Source organism: Platalea leucorodia (assembly GCF_965183815.1).
Source record: "Platalea leucorodia genome assembly, chromosome: 4".
Lineage (NCBI taxonomy): Eukaryota > Metazoa > Chordata > Aves > Pelecaniformes > Threskiornithidae > Platalea > Platalea leucorodia.
The window spans coordinates 22,421,649-22,445,504 of record NC_138826.1 but is presented as its reverse complement, the minus strand read 5'-3'; the positions used below and the strand labels follow the sequence as shown (position 1 = coordinate 22,445,504).

The following is a 23,856-nucleotide window of genomic DNA, read 5'->3' as shown; positions in this document are numbered from 1 at the left end:
CGCCTCCGCTGCTCCTGCCCCGGCCCTCGCGCCCCTCAGCCCCGCCACCGGGGGAAGGGGCCCGGGCGCCGCCCCCGGCCCGGCCCCGCCCCGCCTGCGGCTCCCCTGCCCTGCCGCGCCCCGGGGCCGGGCCCCTCGCCCCCGTCCCCCCAGTCCCAGGCCTGCTTTGCTACCCTGCCCGCCCCGGTGTCGCTGTGCCGGCTCCCTCCTCGCCCCTCCGCCCCGGGAGCCCCGCGGCTTGTTTCCCCTCCGCCGGCGGGCCGGGTTCTGGGCTGCGGCAGGCGGGGAGCGCCTGGGGGGAGCTAAGCTGTTCGACCTGGGCCGCGGAGAGGCCTCTGGCGTAGCCGAGAGCCTGTCTGTGACACCCGGTGTCCGAGGTCAATGCTTTCTTCCTAGACCTCCCCTCTTTCTCGCTCATGCAGTGTAATGCTGTTGTGCGGAGCGAGCTGACTAGATACCTGTGTGCGCACTCCCATCTCTACAGTGCTGGCACTTAGCAACAGCTTTTGAAAGTGCTCAGAGCACAAGAAGTTTCTTCATGTACCACGGAAGCTGTCATGGAGGAATGTGCTGAGCCCTGCCTTGCAACAACCCCACCTTGCAAACACCAACGATTAGCTGAGATTAGTGTCTCTGTGCCTTCTGTAATCGGGGTTTAAAATAAGCACTTAGGAGAACAGCCTGGCTATAGGGTGTTGGGGAGCTGCAAAAGGAGAGCGTCAGAGCAATGCAAAGGGAAGGGCAGTACAAAGACTTTAAACTGATGCTGGGGTGTGGAGACTGTAGGACAGTTTGTTTCTTAACCATTGTGTCATGGCTGAGAGGCCTTTTTCAGTTCTTAGGGTGGCTGCTTGTCACCTGGGTGACCTTGGACAAGTCTTTTCTGTTCTGCCCAAGTTTCGCCTTTAGCTAAGGGGCGGTCAGGCTATCAGCTCCCTTTTGTGCTGTGCTGGAAGTCCAGTATCGGCAGGGACTGTTCAAAGAGGAATGGTTGGGTGCCCAGTGGCAGGAGGAGGATTGGGAAAGTCAGTAGGAGGGACTTCTGATTGACAGTATTTGGGTGGTGCGAGCGAGGGAAGGCCTCAGTAGAGTGATACCAGGGATGATTGTCATGGCAGCTTTGAGGGTCAATTAGCTGATACAACAACCACCACGGTCTTTTACAATGAACTCTAAAACCACAAGTATTCCAAGTTAACATAGGTGAGGAATTTTTGCCTCTGTCAGTATTGTTTGCATGGTCCATCGTGATTTGAGAACATGTGCTTTTACTTTTCACTGTTTAGCTGTGTGCTCTCCATTTCCCAGTGGTGGGGAGTGCTCAGACCTGCTGGGTTTTGCTTTGCAGACACTGTTACCTTTTAAGGACACTGTGCAGGAAACCGTGGCTGGGGGAGGCTGCGGGGAAATGCTGCTTCTGTCCTGTGGCTCCCTTTGGGGCTGAGTTTTGTTAATATGTTAGATCTGTGATCGGATGTCTGTAGAAGGAGGTGCAAGAGGAATTGCCATGATTAATTAATTAGAGGTCCTGAGAAAAGCATGAGCTTTCTCAGAAGTCTTAGATGCTATTTTGGGAGGTGACAGCAGGTGGCAACCTCTCCCGAAAAATTCTCCTGTGGAAGAGTTGTGATTTTTTTTCTCAGGCAGCCACAAGAGGTTGCTAAAGAAGGACTTTTTTCCTGCTTTAAGGATCGTGAGTCCTGTCCTGGATATAGACATGCACAGTGTATGCAAGGCTCACTTCTCTAGGAGTAAGAATCAAATCAGGCTTTTTTTTTTTTTCCCCCTTCCAAACTCAGAGCCCATTGACTTAAGGAGGAGATGCTGCTGCATCCCTGCAGAACCTCAGCTGCAATGGAGCTGAACTGTTAGGAGGTGCTTAAGAGATGGTGTGATACTGTGATCTTTTGGCTTCTTATGCATCTCCTGTGGGCCTTCTCAAGTCTGTTGGCGCTACTACTGCTTTGCCTTGAGGACTAGGGACACAGCATACGTGTTCAATACCTGTTCAATCCAGCACTTCTGCAGTTGTTCTGTTGATATTGAGCCACTCTAAATGGTGCCCTTTTTGCTTTCCTATGTCTAGGTGAGTTACCACGGGTAAGACACTTTACCTTCACGTTCTGTCCTGGCTTACATTTGTGAAAAGAGAAGAGTAACATTGACTTTCTTAGGCAAAATGCTCTGTTGACAAGAAAAGCTGGACAATTGATCAATACCATTCTGCACATTTTTTGTAGCTTATCTTTGCTTGTTAAATGTAAATTGTGCAGTCAGTCCAGCGCAGAGGGTAAGGAGTGGGACCTTGTACCATTCACCTGGCTAAGTTTGTGATGGTTGCGCTCTTCATTGTTTCCTTACCGGTTAATTTACGAGAGGGAAGAGGTCCCTTGGCCATTGTCTAATAAAGTTCCCAGGGTAGTTGCCCTCTTAAAAGCCAAGAAGCAGTGAGGCCTGTATGTACAGCCGGCTCCTACAACTGATGGATTGTAACTGGAGGAGGAAGAGGCAAGAAAGGGACTGGTGAGGAACATACCAGCTGTCCTGCTCCCTGCCGTCAGTGGGATCAGGTGGTGCCTTGTGCAGTGGGCTGCTGCTAGCAGGTTCACCTGACTCCTCCTGGGGATATTTTCATTCCCCACTGACGATGAAGGGAGGAGACCTGGACAGTGTTCCTGCACTAGTATGGGAGGCAGATGAGTAGGCGCTGGAACTTCTTGGCAGAGAGAATGTGATGGAGCCTTAATGAGTACCCCGCAAAATATGTACCGGAAGATTGGAAAGTAAGCTTTCGAGGTCTGTTATGGTGATGAGAGGGAGATGACGTTTCCACCTCTGTTCCTAGGCTGCATGAGGAAATAGTTGCACTTATTTTATTATACAAGAGTTCTTTTCAGATTCCTCTGGGCCTCAGCTAAGTTGGGATAAGGTTAATGTGAGAATGGCAATAGGCAGTTTGAGCTTTGGGAGATACTGCTGCAGACTAATGCTAAAAAGCACTAAATAAATTTTAATCAAACAGCATATCCTGATAGTGCATGGGGGAGAGAGAGGATGTCCTTATCTTCTGACTGGTGGTGGAGAAGAAACCCTAAAAAGGGTGTGGAGTTATTAGCCAGGAGGTCCAAGCCCAAGAAGTAATGCTGACCAGATTTCCCCTTGTGTGCGCCTCAGGAGGCCATAGCTTCATATAAGCCACAAGATGACAGAAGGCTTTTCAAAACTGGGTGGCTTTTTTTTTGGATGGTTTGGCCAGGCTGTGGGCTGGCCACAGCAAGCTACTTTTATGAACCTGGTTACAAATAAACATCCATACTCTGGCCTGAGTAAGGCTAAACCCCGAAGCACTGACACTTGTAGTCCTGCATCTGAACAGAGGGCCGTGTGATGCAGCCCGTGATTTAACCATCAGCCCAGCTAACACAAACAGTGTCAAGTAACCAGGAGAGGTGAATCGGAGCGAGCTGGCAAGATGCAGAGTGTTTTGCTGTGCTGCGTGCTGACAGTTTTACTTAATTCAGCATGATGTCATCTGAGTGCATAGTTAGCAGCTCTGTTCAGCTAGAGTTAAAAGACTGCACTGCAGCCAAGCTTGAAAGGTTTAGGAACTGTTCATGAGAGTGCCCCTGCTAGCCTGTGAATGATATGTCCACACATCATTTATGTTGCTGACATGCCTAGAAGGCCTGGGCATAGTCTGGGATGGAGAGGTGCTGGGTGCTTTCTCCTCAGCAAGAATGGGAACCTACGTGGACCAATAATTTGTATTTATGTTCAGTTTTGCAGCCTCCTGGCTGCCTGCTGTTGATGTTTGACTTTCAATTATCCTGCTACATTATTGCCCAACTAATCTCTCTCCAGTGACATGGGGAAGTTGTGTTCCCATTTTACAGGTGTCAGTTGATCTACCTAGAGTAAATAAAAAGAATTGTTGTCAGAGCTGGGATTGAAACCCGGTAATTACTTCTGGATCGCTGCTTCTCACCTTCTCCTACCATTTACAAACTCAAGCAGAAAGTCAAAGGATTTTTTCCTTTTGCTTCTCAGAGGAGTGAGAACAAAGTACATTAACTGAATTGGCACATGATAGCATTGCACTTTGTTTTCAGTTGCCACGTCACTTTTCTGCTTGGAATTTAGCCTGCCCTGAGATTCCTTCTGCTTCCTTTTTGCCTATGTATGTACTGACATCAGCTTGTTCAGGGAGAGCGACTTGTGCTTTGCAAATACATTTGTTTAAATTAATTTCTGCAGCTGATTTAAACCAGCCTGGACTGAAGACTTGAGTATGTTGTTTAACTTAGATCCCTTTCCTTTTTCTGAAACTCTCCTGTAATTGGAGTATATGAAAGAGAGAGCTATATTTGAAAGAAAATCTAGGGTCAGACAGCTGTGATTGTGGTTTTTTTTTTAATGAATTCTAAGATACCCTAATTCATTTCAGTAAAACTGTATTCACTACCTCAGGAAGTAGCAAGTAGCTTCTCTCTATTGAGAGCAATTTGTTCTCATGGTATCTTGGTAAGGGGGATATTTTGTTACTGATGTGATTATTTTCCTGTTGACTTTATCTGGCTATTCTAATCACTGTGTGAAATTTCTTCTAGAGCCTAGAAAATGAAGCTAAAGGAAATTGAGCGAACAGCTGTCCAGGCATGGAGTCCAGCAAACAACCACCCCATTTATCTAGCAACAGGTAAAGTTCTTCACAATTCATGAATATTGAAGTATGAGTCACAGAGAGATTTTATGTAGAGTTGTATTAGTTTTAACTTTCAACAATTCCCACCTTCATAATCTGGAAAACTTACAAGCAATATACCAAAAATATTACAGCCTTTATTTTTTTTAAAGTGACCGGTAGAGGATTACTTTTATGTCCAACTTTGACACCTTAAAGGCCAATGATTTTTCAAAGGGTGAATACATGGCTTTTTTGATCTAACTTCTAATTAAGTCTGTATGAACTCCAACACCTGCTTGCTATGAAAAATAAAACGAAATGAGGTTACATAGTTGGTATGTCTGTGGGAAAAAAGTACGTTCTAGTCATGTTCATTTAAGCTCACTTCTACTTTTGTTGGTCTTCAGCCATTACCACGTGGCTTGACAATCAAATAATAGAAACCTCTTCTCCCTAATGTTGCCTGTTTTGGTTAACATTCAATTTTCAATACTTCTGCAAAACCCTGAATTTGCATTTTGTTGATATTATTCATTATTCACTATTGTTATAGTAATTTTATTTCCTGAAGCACAAAGTCAGCGTGTTCACTGAGTTGGCAGTAGGTGAGTTTAGTGTCTGTGTAGAACTGACAGCTTGGGTTGTTGTATTGGCTTTGCGTGGCAAGGTTTTGGTAGTGAGAGACCTACACAGGTGGCTTCTCTGAAAAGCTGCTAGAAGCTTCCCCTGTGTCCGATAAAGCCAATGCCAGCCGGCTCCAAAACGGACCCGCCGCTGGCCAAGGCCGAGCCCATCAGCGACGGTGGTAGCGCCTCTGTGATAACATAGCTAAGAAAGGGGAAGAAAAAAAAACCTGCATGACAGCAACTGCAGCCAGAGAGAGGAGTGAGAATATGTGAGAGGAACAGCTCTGCGGGCAGCAAGGTCAGTGAAGAAGGAGGGGGAGGAGGAGGTGCTCCAGGTGCCGGAGCAGAGATTCCCCTGCAGTCTGTGATGAAGAGCATGGTGAGGCAGGCTGTCCCCCTGCAGCCCATGGAGGTTAACGGTGGAGCAGATATCCACCTGCAGCCCATGGAGGACCCTATGCTGGAGCAGGTGAATGCCCAAAGGAGGCTTTGACTCCGTGGGGAGCCTGTGTTGGAGCAGGCTCCTGGCAGGACTTGTGACCCCACAGGGGACCCACACTGGAGCAGTCTGTTCCTGGGGGACTGCAGCCCATGGAAGGGGCCTGTGCTGGAGCAGTTCCTGAAGAACTGCAGCTCGTGGGAAGGACTCACATTGGAGAAGTTCATGGAGGACTGTCTCCCATGGGAGGGACCCCACGCTGCAGCAGGGGAAGAGTGTGAGGAGTCCTCCCCCTGAGGAGGAAGGAGTGGCAGAAACAACATGTGATGAACTGACCGCAACCCCCATTCCCCGTCCCCCTGCGCCACTGGGAGGAAGGAGGTAGAGAAATTGGGAGTGAAGTTAAGCCCAGGAAGAAGGGAGGGGTGGGGTGAAGGTGTTTTAAGCTTTAGTTTTTATTTTCTTATTATTCTACTCTGATTTTTGATTGGTAATAAATTAAATTAATTTCCCCAAGTTGAGTCTGTTTTGCCCATGATGATAATTGCTGAGCGATCTCCCTGTCCTTATCTTGACCCATGAGCCTTTTGTTATATTTTTCTTTCCCCTGTCCAGCTGAGGAGGGGAGTGATAGAGCAGTTTTGGTGGGCACCTGGTGTCCAGCCAGGGTCAACCCACGACAGTTGTCTGCCCAACATGAGAACTAGTCAGCTCTGTCTCCTGCCTGGCCTGTGCAGCGCTGCCACATTGTTTTGACTTTTTTACAGGGATGACTGTCAAAAGAAAGTGATGAAACTTAACTGTTGCCTTAAAAGCAACATTACCCTTTTTGGGGTAGATAGTCTATTTTGTGTTCCTCTAATAAGACCAGAGTTTTGGTTGGACCAAAGGTCTTGGCTTCAGTCTGCTTTAGATCAGAAACTGCATAGTTTCATAATTTGTACTGCTTTTTAATAGCCTCTTGGGAACTTTCCATGCCATAGGCAGTTACAAAGCATCCCTGTGGTAACTGGGTGACTATTTGCCTGGCAGTGTCCCATTAAGCAATATTAAATAAATTTTTAGCTTTTATTCTGTAAGCTAGGGAGAAGGAAGAAAGCCACCACTGTGTGACTGCTAGCTGTCTGTGGGTCGTTGGGGTGTGCTTAGTTGGCTAAGGTTGAAGAACTTTAGCTGTAGACTAGGTTTAGAAGGAGCAGTATACAGAAGTATTTGGGATCATAATTGTAGCTGGGTTTCATGATGCGACTGCATTTGTAATTTAGATAAGGACTTAATATCAGAAGCTGTAGCTGCTTGGAAGAGGGTATATGAATTATATCTACCCCAAGACAGAAAGTTATTTGTGCAACAGTGACCCTGGTGCCCAGAATTTCTTGAAGAAGTTCTCACTTCTTTCAAAGTCTGTGTCATAATCATAATTGTTGGTTCCTCTTTCTGATGTGTTCAGACATACCCTCTCTTTGAATGGACACAACACCAAGGTTGTGTTGACTATGAAGAATGGGTTTCCAGTGCCTTGCTCTTTTTGTATCTTGTGCTCTTGAAAAAAGTGCCCACTTGTGTTGCCCTTGTACTTCTGCTAGGAACATCTGCCCAGCAACTGGATGCATCCTTCAGTACAAATGCCACCCTGGAAATATTTGAGGTTGACTTCAGGGATCCCTCCCTGGACATGAAGCAGAAAGGAACGCTTCCTGCCTCAAACAGGTACTAGAGGCTCATACTGATGTATCGATCAGCGGAACTGAAAAGGGCTTTTCTGGTACAAAAAAAGAGAGGAGGAGATCGTGTTTTCAGGGTATAAAGTGATCTTTTGGATCAGTTGACCTCTGTGTTCAAGAATTGAACATTTTTGTTGACACAAATTATGTTAGGTGTAAAAGTAGAGCAGTTGGACCAGTGGAGAAATCTGAAAGGATTTATATGGTAGTCAGTCAGTAGAGTCATTCTGTATCATGTGAATTTGCTGGGGCTAATGATTTGCAATAAGGAGACTAGAGGCAGAGAGAAACTTATCTTCCAGCTTTTTAAGACAAGGTGATTTCTTAGGCTCATCAATGTGGGTGACATTTGCAGCCAGTGTAAAACACAGCCTTGATTTCTAACTAGCAGATTTTAACGGGGGTAAACATTTTTCGGGTAACAGCTCTGGAAAGGAAGGCATATAGTCCTCTAATCTCATTTTCTATATAGTGTAGGTTAGAGGATTTCACCCACCAAATCCCATATGAGGTCCTAAATGTTTTAAACAAACAAACAAAACAAAAGAAACCCCCTGTCCCCCGAAAAAAAAAAAAAGAGAGACAAGCTCTTCTTTGTAAGTTGCCTTTAAAAGTCTTTGGAAGGAAGCTCATTTCTTCTTTTGCATGCAAGAGCCACAGACCTGTTAAAAGGGAAATGGTTATTTAAGGTGCAGACTGACGCTTCTGTTTGATAGGTCAGAACATGGATGTGGTTTTTGATAATGCAGAGGGTGTTTTGACTTCCACGAAATATTGTGGCCTATGCCAGCTTTATTTTCTTCTTTTTAGGTTTCATAAGCTGATCTGGGGTAACTTTGGAAATGGGTCTCCAGAGTCCTCCGGAGTGATCATTGGTGGAGGGGATAATGGTGTACTGACAATGTACAGTGTGCACCGCATCTTGGCTTCAAAGAGCGAGCCTGTAATTGGGCAGACAGAGAAGCATTCTGGTCCTGTTCGAGCTCTTGACTTCAACCCTTTCCAGGTATGCAAAATTAAGATAGTTAGAACCAAAGGAAAGTTAACCTCCATGTTAAAAAAAATATGTTTTTCCCTCGTGTACAGAGATTTATAAACTGAAGGAACAGTTTTTAACTTGAAAGAGGCATGGTAGGTGTGGCACAAGGCTGGTTTGGGACTCAGATTTGGGTTCTGTTCACAGCTTTGCCACTGAATTCCCCTGTGACCTTGATCAAGTCTCTTAGCTCTCTGTAAAAACGTGTCTTGTAATACTGTTACATGTATCAGGTCTACCATTACCCATTTGAAATCAGAACTTCTTTTTTTTTATTTGTTCAGTTGGTGTCTAATTCAGTGGAGCTCTGATCACACTTGAAGGGACTGCAACATAAGCAAGTAGTGAACAGAACACAAGTTCTCGTGGTAGCACAAAGGCAAATTGAAAGTTGTCTGCAGACCCTTGTGGGAAGCCTGCATCTTCTCAGAAGAAATGTCCTTGGCAGAGTTACATGAAAAGTAACAGCAGCCACCTGCACATGTAGCTTGCTAGACAAATTTTAAACAGGTCTGTACCATGGCACAGCTGGAGGGCACAGAGGCCAGAGAAGTGCTTGGTTTATAATCCAGTTAGTATCTTTCTGCTTACCACTGGCTGTGAAATGCAGCTGTCACCTGACTCTGGAAGATTTTGGGTTTTTTTTCTTGTGTTTATTTTTAAGAAAACTGTCCTCTTTCCCTGTGAGCAGGAAACTCAGCTGAGCTTTTCTTTTTTCTACAGAGTAACCTTTTGGCTTCTGGAGCCAATGATTCTGAAATTTTCATCTGGGACTTGAATAACTTCAGTGTGCCTATGACTCCAGGGGCTAAATCACAGGTAAACGAGTTTTTCTCTGTGCAACACCCCTGCAGTTTTGTAGCTCAGTAGAAAAGGCAAAAAGATGTGAGTGTGTGGAGTCATCCCGGTCTAGTCAGTCTGTGAAGGGGGAATGACCTTGATGTCTGTCAGGAGAAAGATGAATAGAAGTGACTGATCGGCTTCATTCTGGGGAGGTGGAAAGAGTGTTGTAAAGGGAGGGGAGGTAGGCTGACAAGCTCTGGAAGGATGCACGTTGCATGGATGGGTAAGCTTTTTGTGGATTTGAATCAAGTAACTGACCAGTTTATCTTGTGATCCAGCTGGGGTATGTGTGATGGATTAAGAAGGTTTATTGGACCTTCTCTGAGGAATGAATTTATTTCAGGCTTCAGCTGAAGCTTTTCATATCTCATGAAAGTAATATCCCTAGCAGAGCCAGTGAGCCATTTAATGCATCTTGGCTATTACTCCCAGATAATGTTTCCTGAGTTTGAAGAGGAAGAAGCTTCTGATCTTCTGGTGCTGATTATGTTATTCAGGGCAATCAACTTCTGAAAGTGGAAAAAACATAGTAAACTTGCCTAAAAGCAGGCCAAATTTTTCCTCCAATAAGCCTCCCATTTGTTTCCTTGCCTATCTCTTGCATTGAGATAGATACAGTAATGACAATTAGCCTTGAATGCTTCATCTCTTTCCATCTCACTGCACTCCTGAAATGTTGCACAAGGTCATGTTTCCATTTAAGTTCACCCCGGGAGTCAGGGTAGAAGCATCTATGTTCTCTCAGCTGCAGTTTTGTCTGGACTGATTTATAACACATTTGGCCAATGCAGAATCCAGTGTCTGCTCCCGAAATGCAAAGATGCTTTTCGAGGTGACATTCCCCTATAGAATTTGACTGTCCACTGTACTCTCTGAGTAAAGTAGTCTGGTCAGTGCTGCTGATATTTCCAGTTAGTTGATCAGTGATTGAAGAGAGGATCTGTATTTCATCAAATTCCGTAGTTAAGCTAGTGACAGAATCCTGTGATTAGTGTTCCCTCAACATGGGGATAATGGACGTGTGGCCTTTCCTGTCTTGGCAGCCTCATGAAGACATCAGTGTGGTGTCCTGGAATCGGCAGGTGCAGCATATCCTGTCCTCTGCTCACCCCAGCGGCAAGGCTGTGGTTTGGGACCTGAGGAAGAATGAGCCTATCATCAAAGTCAGTGACCACAGCAACAGAGTGAGTGGAGGAAAGGTTCTGATTCTAACTAGCTTACAACATGCCACATATGACTGCAAAGCGGTGACACAAGCTCTTGGGATCAAGTGTTTTTATTGTGGGAGCTGTTGGGACTGGTTCTCTTGGAGCTGTAGCATCAAAGCACCTCTCTTTTTTTCCCTGATGAAATGGAGAAACAAGACCTCTAGCTGTTCCTGAAATTAAGGCACCCTTGCATTCAATTTCTATGTTCACAGCTCATTTATGAGAAACCTCCTGCATTTTAATCCCAGCTGTCTTCCTAAGTCAACTTTGAACTAGTCTGTCAACTTCTGTATGGTTAGTGGGTTTTTTGCTGTGTAGAGAAGGTGGAAATACTTGCTTCCCACAGCAAGACATTGCTAGACTTGCTTAATGTCAAGCATTCTAGGCAAGTTAAGTGCAAATGACGTGGCTCTGGGCCGTTTGTGCTACTGCCAGCTTGCTTTGCTGAATTTTCAGCCTGTGCTATTTTTGTCCCTAGATGCATTGCTCAGGAATGGCCTGGCATCCAGAAGTTGCAACCCAGTTAGTCCTTTCCTCTGAAGATGACCGCTTGCCAGTGATCCAAATATGGGACTTGCGTTTTGCTACCTCTCCTTTGAGCCAGCTGGAAGGGCACACGAGGTGAGGGCCTGCTTGTTGTGTTGCCTTTTCAAGGATCTCCATCTTTAAAAGGCAGACATCTGGGAGACCGGACTTAGGGGAACTATGATGTTTTGCTATGCCTGCTTTGTTTCACAGATAAATCTGGTTGAAGGCAGAGATGAGAACTAGCATTTCTAAGCCTAAGTGCTGGTACATGCTGCTTTCTTGGTGACAGGGTGGGAGAGTGGACTGGGTATGAAATATGACTGATTTCTTTCTGATCTATTTTAGGGGAGTTCTCTCTGTCTCTTGGTGCCAGGCTGACCCTGAACTGCTATTGAGTAGCGCCAAAGACAACCGGATCTTGTGCTGGAACCCAAGTATGGGGGAGGTACATAACCACAGCTATAAGTACACATGGTCTGCTTTATAGAGTTGTGTGCTATGCTATGTGTGTCCCCCTTTGTATCTGTGTGGAGTGCCAATGTAATTTCCTCCAGTACGCCTTCTGCACTCTTCGCGTCTGGAGTGAATGAGAGTGTTGTCCATACCCAGACTGAAAACAACAGAGACAGGCAGAGATTTTCTCTGATATATCTGTGTCCAGAGATCATAGAGGGAAGAAAGCTTTAACTAAAACCTAGTTTCAGCTAGTTATGATTACTCTTGCTATGTTCACACATGTAGTGTTCTCTGTGTCCATTTGGTTCTTCTTCTTCCTTCTCCTAAGGTAGTAGGTTTTTTGGGGGGAAACTTGAAGGAGAATGAGGAGCATTTGTTAGGGTCATTGAGAGGAGAACAATGTAATTAAATATGTATGTAAACTTTATTTGTAGTACAGTGGTTTCACATGTATGTGCTTATCTAGTCATGTATCTCAACATTACCATCTTTGAAATATTAGGTATCACCTGAATTAAAACAGGACTGTGTAAAAAATTTTTCTGCACACCTACTCATTCAATGCTGAATTTCTGGATAAAACTGAATTTTGAACTTTGAACAAAATTCATGCAGTTGATCTTGATGATAGCATGGGGAAAGTACTCTAACAATACTGAACAAAGTCCAGCTGGGAGCCCCAGGCTGGATTCATTTCATGGGACAGTTTCACTTAGCTGACCACCTTTGCCTTGGAGGCATGGCAAAAATTAATCCATTTTCGCAAAATGCATGAAATGCTGCTGTTGTGGTTTCATAGGATTTGATGCTCACTTTGTATAGATGTGTACTGGTTAGAAGAGAATCAGACTCTGAAATGTTCCTGATGTCTAATTTTTATAAAAGTCTTTTCACTGTGTTTTAATGGAAGAATTTAAAAAAAAAACAATTTTAGTGCAGCTGGCTCATCTTTATGCGTGCTGCTGTAGATTTGCAGAGTCCAAATTCAAGTTAGACATTTATGCATAAACTATTGTTAGGGGTTTCTTCTTGACTTGGTGCCAATGAACAGAAAATTTTCAGGTGATACAAAAATTGGGAAGGTTTTCAGTAGTAAGGGCCGTACGGTTATACAGAATGCCTGATCTGGTAAGTTTGGGGAAAGGGTTGGTTTCTTTGGGTTTTGGGGATATTTGGGGTTTTGGGGGGATATTATTTTTCAATTTAGCAATCTAGATTTTAGTATAAGCAAATGCAAGGTTTTATACCTGGGAACAGAAAATGCAGATCATGTTCCCACAGAGAAGGAAGCTGTGATTCTCTCTGCTTTGTGCCTGTGAGGCATAAAGGAAATCTCTTCATTTTACAAACTGGAGGCTCAAAGTCAAGGTTGTGTTAGTGAGTTGCCCAACATCAGGCAGGAAGTCTGTGACTGGGCCATGAATTGAACTTTGGATTTTTGAGTGCTGGACCAGAAACTTTTTGGCTGCAATATCCTTCATAGTTCATTTGCAACTATTGCAGTCCTCTCTTGTTGCTCTACTTTTTTCTGTAGGCTTTTATTTTCTTTGTCAAATCTGGTATTCCAGACTGTTCTTTCTGTTTACATGTTCTTGCTCATGACACCTTCTTGCCTTTTGGCTTCTGTTTTTCTTGTGTTGTTTTCTGGTGTGTCTTCCTTGGTTAACAGCAGGTGTGACAGTACTACTTTGATACAGTCATACTTAGAAAGCAGAGCAAAAGTGACTTGTTGCTTTTGGATTTTGTTCTACAATCAGAATCCTATTGTATAGCAACTTTCTGTGGCTTTCTGCTATTTGGGCTCGATGTGGTATAACTCAGTTGCAAATGCATCCTTCAAGAAGCAAAAATGAGACATTTGTATATAATGGTGATATGTAAATAAAGTGTGACATGCTTGCTGTGGGCAAGTAATCTGGGGAAAGCAGGGGACTATTCCTGTTGTGCTTCTGCCTTCTCTCTTTCTGTAATAGGTGGTTTACGAGTTGCCCATTCGGAGTCAGTGGTGCTTTGATGTCCAGTGGTGTCCTAGGAATCCTTCAGTTTTCTCTGCTGCCACTTTTGATGGGTGGATCAACATTTATTCTGTTATGGGTGGGAACTTAGAAGCTCAGCAGAAGACACAGGCTGACAAGGTAAAGTCCTATGAACATGTTATGGCTTGACAGATTGGCAGTTACTCACCTGACTTCTGAAAGCATTAGAAGCACACATGTATAGCAGTATGATTTTTAAGCAACGCGGTCTGTCCCACCCACCAGGACGTATAACTGTATGGTGTGGGAACCAGAAGCTACCTGTGTGGGGACTTAATATCCACCGAGTCCCAAAGGGTCTACATTGCTTCTTGACAAAGATGTCTCAGTAGTTCTTGTAAAATTCATTAAAGTGTGTAAAGAGAACCACGATCAAGTGTAGTTTTGATGTTATGTATATTTTATGGTTGTTACTACTAGAATAAAAATAAAGCAGCACACCCGTTAGAGCAACAAACTTGTCTTGTCATTAGGTTAAAATTAAATACATTGATACTAACTAATACAATACGTTATTCTTTATTAGTTCAGAAGAGAAATTTTCAAAGTAGCTTATAAGCCACTATTAGCAATTTTCCTGAAGTCAATTGAGTATAACTTGGAACATGTTAATATTTTGATACTGAAACGCATTACTTAGCCAATGGATAGATGGGCAAACTCTGAACAGATTAAATGCCAGTACTGTCTAAAATTTTAGTTTTAATCTGGTGTCTAGTCTTTTAATTCCCTCCCTCTCTCCCAGCCAACAAATGCCTTACAATACAGGTTTTAAGAGAATACGTATGAGCTGGCTTAAGTGTTATTTATATAGTCATTTACAGCTGACTTGAGTTCAGTTTCATAGGATTTGCAAGAGACAGAAAATACTTTATCAGGCAACAGCTGTAGGAGATTAAGGATTTATTTAACCCATGGAGAATTTTCTTTCTGTGCATTCTTCATGTGCATGCGCCACACTTCGACTGCTCAAAATTGCAGAATAGTAGGGTAGAATAACTCCTAGATAAATAGAATAACAAGTAAGAACACAAATAGGAGGAGATAATGACAGTTATGGAGGTGAGGAGTTCGTGACCAAGAGGTCTCTTTCCTCTGGGTTCCATGGTATCAGGACAGAAACTTTACTGAAGATCTGGTGGTTGATGTTACTGGTACCTTGGTAGCATGTATTTATTTTCTGAAGGTTTAGGGTGATTAGTCTGTTAGGTATAAGCTGCTCCTCCAGGAAATGGTCTTTCTTTGGAATTGGTTTCCCCTCAAGAAAGACTTGAAAGACAAAACATGTAGGTCTTGCCTGTGATTCTTTGTTTGGCGACCTTAGCTTGATCAGCCTTATGTTGCTTACTTTCAGGTATGCTGGTTAGCTGTATTTTGGAGCTGTGCCCTGTGGTCCAGTCAAACTTGAACAGGGTTATCTTTAGCAAACAACAAATGTTAAAAATTAAGAATGCTTATGAACAGCATCGTATGTATGCTCACTGACTGCCTAAATGTTAGAAATCCAGATCAGGGGCCACTTTTGACACTTTTGTCTAGGCAAGAAAGTCTGGAGAGATTATTTCACCAGCCTCATCTAAGCTATAAAGGCTTGAGACAGTCCTTAAAACTAACCCATTTGAAGGATCCCAGCAACAGAAAGGGAGTCAGCATTCCTTTGTGAACAAAACAAGAAATAAGTTGGACAACTTTTGACCATATGTTGTCACTGTCTTGCATAAAACGAGTAATTTTGTAACCTCTGTGTTTATGAGCTGGGTGCTAGGCCAAGCAGTGTTTGTTAGGGAAATTGCATCTTGCTAAGGAAAAATTACTTGAAAATCTGTCAAGGTGAAGCTTTCTTGAGAAATAATTTCTGGAACTATTTGGAAATACCATTTCTCTCACATAGGGGCTTGGTGGTATTCCAGGAAGAGGTGCTGTAATAGCCTCTTTCTTCATCAGCAAGGAAAGTAACTAATTACTAAGCAATAGGTTTTTTGTGCTTACTCCGTACAGAGAGGAATTAAATTATATCTTATTCCTTTCTCCATCTGATTCTAGATCTCTTCCTCCTTCAACAACCTGGATCCCTTTGGCACAGGACAGGTCCTTCCTCCTCTGCAGGTGCCAGAGCAAGTAGCTCAGACCACCTTGATTCCACCATTAAAAAAGCCACCCAAGTGGATTCGCAGACCTGTGGGGGTTTCATTTGCAGTAAGTGAATGGAGCATCCTTAGCTTAAAATGCAGTAGATGTGTTGTCTTGTGACACAATCGTCTTCTTTTGCTAAGGTAACCTTCATCTTCCCGTTGCTAGTTGTTTTAAGGCCTGTTTAAGATGCAGTGTGGTGTCCCATGTGGAGCAAAGGTCTTCTGCTCCACATTCAGGTATATTTCCAACAAGAAAGAGTCCTGTAGCAGAGAATAGGAGGTTATAAGTAGGACTTAACAAAGCTAAGGAAGACTCATAAAAGCCATCCTTGTAGGCTGTGACATGCATTCCCATTATTCTCTTTCTCCTTCCTATCCAGGTGTTTAATTTTCTTCACATCTTTGCTCCTAAATCGAAAGGCTGAATTGTTCTTTTAGCTTGTGGCTTGACTTGTTCTCTGTCTGTCTAGTGCCTGCCACTCACATTATAGTTTTTATCATTGCAGCCTGCTTCTCCATGTCAGAAAAGAACAAACAGTTCCAAATGGTACTTTTTCCTCTCTGCCTCTCTGGCATTTGCAATTGGCTAGGCCTGATAGCACATACACAAGTGTCATGGTTATCAGTCTTCAGCTGAAGGGCTTGTGATGTGAACTCCTTCAATGTCCCTACCATCCATAGACATTAAACTGTTTGGGTTCCTTGTGATCACAGCTGGAGCCTGAGTCAGCCTTGCGAAATGAAGAGCTAAGTGAGTTGCTTTTACCTTCATTTATAAGAATGCTTACTGTGTCTCCCTCTGTCTTTCTCAGTTTGGAGGAAAACTGATTACCTTTGGTCTTACCAAAGCTCCTGGACAGCAAATGCAGCAGACTTACCCACACCAGGTATTCATCAGTCAAGTCACTACTGAAACTGAATTCCTGCTCCGATCCAGAGAACTGCAGATGGCCTTGCAGTCAGGGAACCTCCTTGATTACTGCCAGGGCAAGATCCAGACAGCCAAGTTGCCGTTTGATGAGAACCTTTGGAACTTCTTGAAGGTAGGATGGCTGTGGTGAAACACAGAGGTCTGTTCTTTTACGGTCCTGAGGTGGAATGTGTTCATTATGGTCTTCTTTCTATTCCTGTTCTTTAAGATATAAAATGGAACTGAATAGGCTAGTTAGTTACTTGTCTAAAGAAAAGTTTTTGCTGTCGAGGTCTTGGAGGTTGTCTTATTTTTCAGTAGGAATGCTCTTTTCAGTGGACTCATTTGGACTTCCTGTCAAGGTGCTAAACAGGGTTTTCTCATCTCAACCCACTGCCAAGCTATATCTGCCTGCTACCTGTGGAGCTCTACCATTATTATTTCTCACGGCAAAGTCCAAATGGGCAATGAGATTCCCCAGTAATAAGGCAGAGAGCTGTGGTGGCATGAGGACTGACTGTAGCCCTACACAGGATGATGGTTTCATTGACAATTTGGTAATATTCGTAATGAGTAATATTCATAATTGGTACGTTCGGTAATGAGGAGCAGCCGCCCTTCTGGAGAGGCAGGGCTTAGCCTTGGTAGTGGCTTACAGACAGTGTGTGGGGCGAAATATTGGGATTTTTTCCATAGTATTACATTTACATGGAGAATCATATCTCTTGAATAGGATGGCCAGGTGTTGTCTAGGTGGTGACAGTAGTCTCCGTTGCAAGGGTCACTGCAACAATGTCTTCAGCTGCATTGGATGAGAGAAGTCAAACTGTCGTTCTAGTGAATTTTTATAATCCAGCTGGCCCATGGTCCTGTGAGACTACTCCAACACATACAAGATCTATTGCTATTGATTGTCTTAAACTACAAACCAAGCTTCTGTACAAAAGACTGTCCTGCATGACCATTTCTGCATCTGCAAGAACAGTTTCTACTGACTGTTTACAAGTATCTTATCCATGTACAGTTTGATCAGTTCTGTAGTAGGAACAGCCTGGGACTTGCTGAGACAGACAGATTCTCCTTGCAGAATGTTAATCACATATTAAAGCATACAAATAGTGCCTATCAATTAGGCTGCGTGCAGCCTGTGGGAATCTCTGGGACTGTCTGAAATCTCCACCTAGGGAGCTTCTGTAACAATGAGTTAACTAATTTTTTTGAAGCCAACTAGGAGTTCAGGCAACCACCTTGTCTCAGTTTCATCCGGAGTCAAATCAGTCCATTGTCTCCACACAGAGATTAGCTTGGCAATTCCTAGACCATCCAGGGAATTAATGACCAAGTACACTAGCTATGCATACAGTCATAGCCCTGATACGCAGTTGTACCTCAGTTGTAACTATGTGACAAACTTGAATTTCACCCTTTTATCATGATTATAACTTGAATTCCATAGATTTTCCCACAGTAGTCATTAGGTGGACTTGTCATAGCTGAGTTCCTTATCTATAAACTGAGCTCTAAATTTTGCTGCTGCCAGAAGTAGCCAACAATTGGCAGTATGTAGATGTCTAGGATTTTACATATTTTCTTGTCTTTTTAATATCCTTTGGGCCTCAGGTGAATCTGGAGCAGGAGTCCAGGACTAAACTCCTCAAGCTGCTTGGCTACAGTAAAGAGGATCTGCAAAAAAAGGTAAGGGGTCTTTCCAATAGAGAGAAACCTTTACAGGATTAAAGCTGCTGCAGGAGACTTGTAGGGTCCCTTCTGGAAATGAGTGAGTGATCTCACAGCACACAAAAGACCAAACTGTATGAAACTGCAGCTGAGAGGCACCTTAAGTATCCCCCATTAAATAGCAAATGCGGGCACTTGTAAGGGTATAACTGTAGCTGTACTGGATCGAACCAAAGGGGTCTTGAGCCCAGTTATCTTCCTTCCAGTTGTTGGTACTCTGGGAAGTACACAACAACAGTGCAGTTGTGAGAGCTTCTTCTAGCATCCAGCTCTCTGCATCTCAGGGGATTCCTCAGCCAGGAAGAAGGTGACAGATGAAGAGAGTCTGGCATAGCACTGATGGAGCTGCAGGGGAGGAAACTCTTGCAGCAGCATGGACAGTGATCTGAAAAGGATAAATAACCTCTGATAGGCAGCCAGCCAGGAATAGGGAGAGGTGGAACTTTTCAAACAGGTGAAAGAGCCAGGGGACTTGTGTCTGGGGTTTGCCAGTCACTGGGTGGCTTTGCTGCCCAGGTGTTTAACTTTGATAGGAGCTTCACTCTGTGCATGTCTGTTACTTTTCTAGATCGCTTCGTGTTTGAGTAATGGGATCCCAGATAAACAGCCCCTTCCTGAGGCAGCCGAGCCAAACGCTGCACAGCCAGACCAGGTACGTCCTGTACATCTTGCCAGCCTGGGAGAGCAGTGGAGGGCAGACTGAACAGGAAGGTCTAATTCCAACCACAAGTTGTTGGGCTCAATGCAGGCATTGCAGAGGGCAGTTCACAGGCCTGTCAGACCCTCACAGGGTCAGACTAAATGATCATAGCGGTCCCTTCTGGCTTTTAAACAAATCAGCGAATGATGAAGACGGACTCCTGGCTGTTAACACTGCAAGAAGGCTTGCTTCACCAGTGCTGATTTCTTCAGTGGTAGAATTAGCTTCACCCCAGCTTAACTTCATGCTACAGTTCTGGATTTCCTCTGTGAAGCTTCTGCTGTGGTATTTCTTTTGCATTTCTTTCCTTTTCACCTCTATCGTTTGAAATGTATTCTCACATGATTTTGGAATGTCTATCTTCAGATGCCTTCTGAGGCCTGATTCACCATGCACTGTAAATTTTGCTCCTCTAAGGTATCGAAAGCTGCTATCCTCAAATTAGTAATCTTCTTCACAAACCTTAAACACTGGCTGAAATATTCTAGGGGCAGCAATTGTGTCCTGCATTTCAACAGAGCACCAAGCATGGCTGTGATCTTACCTGTTAGTTACAGATATCACTTGTTGGGCTTGACCCTGTTCCATCCAAAATTGTCCAGCTTGCTCAAGGGCTGGAAGTTGAGTTGATGAATGCTGGCCAGCCATACTGTTGGCATTGCATGTCTTATACCATCAATTTCCTAAGCTTTGTCAATAGCAGCACTGCTCTTGTTGCTGCCCTGGTGAAACTGTGCAGGTTGATACAGGAGTGACAGGAAGCATGGTGGGTTTCCAGGTTGAAATTAGATTTATGTGAGCATGCTCAACCAGATAGAGAGCAGCCCCATCCCACTCTGTAATCCACTAAACTGTTTTGGGTAGGATCTGTGTGTTCAATGAATTAATTAACCTCTTGCACTCTTTGCACAGCTTTTGATAAATTCCAGTGACGATGTAGCTGCTGTTTCCTCCTCTTCAGCCTTTTTTGACAACCTCATCCCACAGAATATGAGCACATTGGAGATTCCTGTCACAGAAGGTATGTTACATGAAGTGTGTTTCTGCCCTTTTAGGAAAAGGGGAGAGGAGGGAAAACCAGCAAATTAGAGAGACCAGGAAGAATCTGGTCCACTCCAGCAGATGGATACTTTTAAAACACATGACCCCTCCCAGTGTCATGCAGCATATCTCAGCATTGTGCAGAGAAAGACTCTTCCGAGATAAGAGGCCAATTAAAAATACAGGAGAATTTTCTAGGTGATGGAAGACTTACAGTCAAGTCGGTGATTTTTTTAAAGTGCAAAATTTGATTTGGGTTTCCAAATTTTCTTTTAGCTGAGCTTCCATATGTTATTGTTTTTTTACTGCCTCCTCTTTAAAACAAGCATCATCAATGCATCTGGACGATGCCCCTGTGGGTTGACTCTGCTTCTCACCTCTGTAGATACGGATGGACTCATCAGCCAAGCCCTTTTGTTGGGGAATTTTGAGGGTGCAGTGGAGCTGTGCATGCGAGCAGAGCGCTTTGCTGATGCCATCATCTTAGCTATAGCTGGTGGGGAGAACCTCCTAAAGGAGACCCAGAAGCGCTACTTTGCCAAGAGGAAGACAAAACTCTCCCTGGTAAGTGACAGTTTTGTGTACCCACTGAGTAGGGGAAGGTGTGCAATATCTTGGCAGATGTTTGTCTGAATATATGTGGAAACGCTTTGGCAGGAAGTAGAATGTCAACAGAACCTGTGCATCTCCTCTTGACTCGACATGTACTCTAATGTCTTGGTAGTTTTATGGCAACTTCATGTTGCCCACCTAGAATGTCTGTGTTCGCTGTTCCATTTGTTTTTTAATCTAATGGTTTCTGCCTCAGTTCCCCATGCTTGTAACCTATGGAGCATACTGCCCCTTTACAGCTCAGCTAGGAGGTCCTAGCTTATTAATTTACAAATGGGGAAGGGTAACAGGGGTTGGGATATCCTAACACTATATTCCCAGTCATTGATACTAGCTGCTCTGAAACAGGATATGTGTTAGATAGATCTTTAGTCTTGCCTAGTGCAGCTGTTTCCATATTCTCTTAAGTGCTTTGTTGGGCTTTTTTACTTTCTTTAGAGGCATTGGGTTCCAATTACTGTTAACATTGGGATGCTGGGATTGGTGGACCTTAATATACAGTGAATTAGTCGCTGCATAGTGGGGAGTGTGCCTGAAAGTGAGCTGTCGCTTTGGGTGCACTTGCTTAAGCAGTCAGCTTATCTTTGTCTTCAGCGATTGACAGGCCTTCTGCTTCCCTTACAGCTGCTTTCCTCCATTGTGCAGCAGAACTGGCAAGATATTGTTTGCACGTGTGATCTACAGAGCTGGAAGGAGGCACTGGCCATCTTGTTAACATACTCAAAGCATGAGGACTATACCCAGCTCTGTGGTATGCAGCGTACTATGTTTTTATATGATTTTCCTTAGGGGAGGGCACCTCTGGACTGCTTACGGAAAGAAGTGGATACAGTTGAGGAAGGAAAGCGCTCCTTACTCATTACAGCTAGGTGGAACTTATTAAATAAGTGGGGACTGTTGAGTTAGGAGAATGATAGATGCACACTGTAGCTGAGAATCATGGTAGAAAATTATGTATGCTGATATTTCCTGCCAGCTCTACCAATAGCATGGAAAAAACAGGATAGGCACTAGGCTGAGACACTAAGGGGGTGATATTTATTATTTTATTCTGGGGAGAAAGGCATTTCCTTGACAGTAAAAGGTCAGGTGGCTTCACTCTGTCTGAAAGAGGTTTACTCTTCCAGCACATTCCCCTCCCTTTTAAGCTCAGAAACAGGGATTCATGAACGTTTGATGACTTCAGTAGTTTCCTCAGTCCTGTTAATAGTCCAACATGCTCAGCAACTGGTTGTTCTGAGAGTCAGAGTTAGGGGGCAATCTAGTGACTGAGTCTAATGAAGTTACTCATGCTCCTTAGCTGGGAACTAGCTCCTGGCTGACGGGAACAGTTAAGTGCTGTGGGAGAAATGCCAGCACTTTATATGTAAGATGACACAACTTGAAATGCAAGAAAACATGACATTTTACAGACCATATTGTAGGGATGGAAAGTGGCTGTGGCCGCAGTGATAGTGAGATAGCTCCAGCTCACCTTTATCTCCTAGCATTTGCTAAACATTGACAACTACCAGATTACTAGCTGTCCCTGGTACTGGACACTACTGTTGCCTGGAGATTCCTACACCTCTTTGGGAAAAAAAGTGTTGGATTTTTTCACTAAATTTATCTGTCATTTTTAAGGGGTTATCTTTCTCTTACATGTCTGGGCAGACATATAAAAATTGGCAGATATATAAAAAATTACTTCTTTTTTCAACCAAGTTGGCTTTGGGATTCCTTAATGATGCCCATTTCTCTGTTATCCAGGAATTATACAATGAAGCTGGTGAAGGGTCTAGAGAGCAAGTCTTATGAGGAGCATCTGAGGGAACTGGAGTTGTTTAGCCTGGAGAAAAGGAGGCTGAGGGGAGACCTTATTGCTCTCTACAACTACCTGAAAGGAGGTTGTAGCGAGGTGGGGGTCAGTCTCTTTTCCAAAGTAGCAAGTGATAGGATGAGAGGAAAAGGCCTCAAGTTGCGCCAGGGGAGGTTTAGATGGGATGTTAGGAAAAATTTCTTCACTGAAAGGGTTATCAAACATTGGAGCAGGCTGCCCAGGGAAGTGGTTGTGTCCCCATCCCTGGAGGTATTTAAAAGGCATGTAGATGTGGTGCTTAGGAACTTGGTTTAGTGGGACTTGGCAGTGTTAGTTTTGTGGTTGGACTTGATGATCTTAAAGGTCTTTTCCAACCTAAATGATTCTATGATTCTATAATTCTAATTAGGTGCAGATCCAAAGCTGTCAATACCTTTTCATGCCAAGCCAAAGCAGGATTGCCAAGAGATGAGCATTTGGGTTAATGAGCTCTTCAGAAAAAGAGTGTGTTAAATATTGGCTGTATTTCTTCCTCTCTAGACATGCTGGGTGCCCGCCTAGAGTCAGAGGGAGATGCAGCCCTGTCCAATGATGCCTGCCTCTGCTATATCTCATCAGGCAATGTGGAGAGGTTGGTGGAATGCTGGGTAAAAAACCATGAGACTTCGTCACCCCTTGCCTTGCAGGTACAGGTGCTGTAATTTTGGTTTGACTCCTCTTTAGGCCAGCCTGGTAGCCCTGATCTGTTTGCATTATCCCATCAGAGTATCTGTCTTCCAGCAGACAGTGGAGACCTGTTCGTAGTCATCAAGGTATCTCCTTCTAGCCTGGATTATGGGCTTACATCTAAAGGAGGATTGCACTCTTAAACGTTAAGGGATTCTGTGTTTAGAGAGTACTGATTACATTGCACGTAATTCCATCCATGGAGAGGAGTTATGGGCTACCCACCTGTCTTTGTATACTGATGTCATCTCTGAGCTTCCTTTTAGTCAGGGAAGTTTAGACTGTACCTGTTTTCTTACTGGTAGTTGCCTAGGAGTACATTTGCTGCTGTGCTTATCATGTCTAACTCTAATGCTCCAGTTACTGGGCTGTACCTTCAGAACAGCCCCTGGCAAAATAAAATAAAGTCTAGACTGTATTATTCCCACTGCAAGTAGGATGATCATGTATGGGAAGTCACAGCTTGCAGATGAATCAGGGCTTCTCAGTCAGTGTTGTTACCTACCTGTTACACTTAAACCGGTCCTGGCTAAGTCACTAACCCCTGTTGTGTCCACCAGTTCCTAGAATGAACTAGACAAGCCTTCCACTCAGATATCTGCAGATATCTGCTTTCTGCT

At 44.0% G+C, this 23,856-nt stretch overlaps 1 protein-coding gene across 4 annotated transcripts in view; it reads left to right on the top strand.

The window, feature by feature from the left end:
* Positions 1-23,856, top strand: part of SEC31B (SEC31 homolog B, COPII coat complex component) — a 42,577-nt gene that overhangs the window by 128 nt on the left and 18,593 nt on the right. For 3 of the 4 annotated variants that reach the window (XM_082308250.1, XM_082308251.1, XM_082308253.1), the window contains exons 2-17: positions 4,608-4,696; positions 7,336-7,459; positions 8,284-8,479; positions 9,233-9,328; positions 10,396-10,536; positions 11,039-11,181; positions 11,434-11,533; positions 13,518-13,679; positions 15,624-15,776; positions 16,525-16,755; positions 18,243-18,317; positions 18,928-19,011; positions 19,972-20,080; positions 20,486-20,664; positions 21,337-21,463; positions 23,051-23,196. In XM_082308250.1, the coding sequence (XP_082164376.1) occupies positions 4,618-4,696; positions 7,336-7,459; positions 8,284-8,479; positions 9,233-9,328; positions 10,396-10,536; positions 11,039-11,181; positions 11,434-11,533; positions 13,518-13,679; positions 15,624-15,776; positions 16,525-16,755; positions 18,243-18,317; positions 18,928-19,011; positions 19,972-20,080; positions 20,486-20,664; positions 21,337-21,463; positions 23,051-23,196 (2,145 nt within the window). In that variant the 5' untranslated portion in view covers positions 4,608-4,617. Of the gene's footprint in view, positions 1-4,607; positions 4,697-7,335; positions 7,460-8,283; positions 8,480-8,793; positions 9,020-9,232; positions 9,329-10,395; positions 10,537-11,038; positions 11,182-11,433; positions 11,534-13,517; positions 13,680-15,623; positions 15,777-16,524; positions 16,756-18,242; positions 18,318-18,927; positions 19,012-19,971; positions 20,081-20,485; positions 20,665-21,336; positions 21,464-23,050; positions 23,197-23,856 lie in introns of those variants that run through there. The other variant, XM_082308252.1, reaches the window with a different exon arrangement.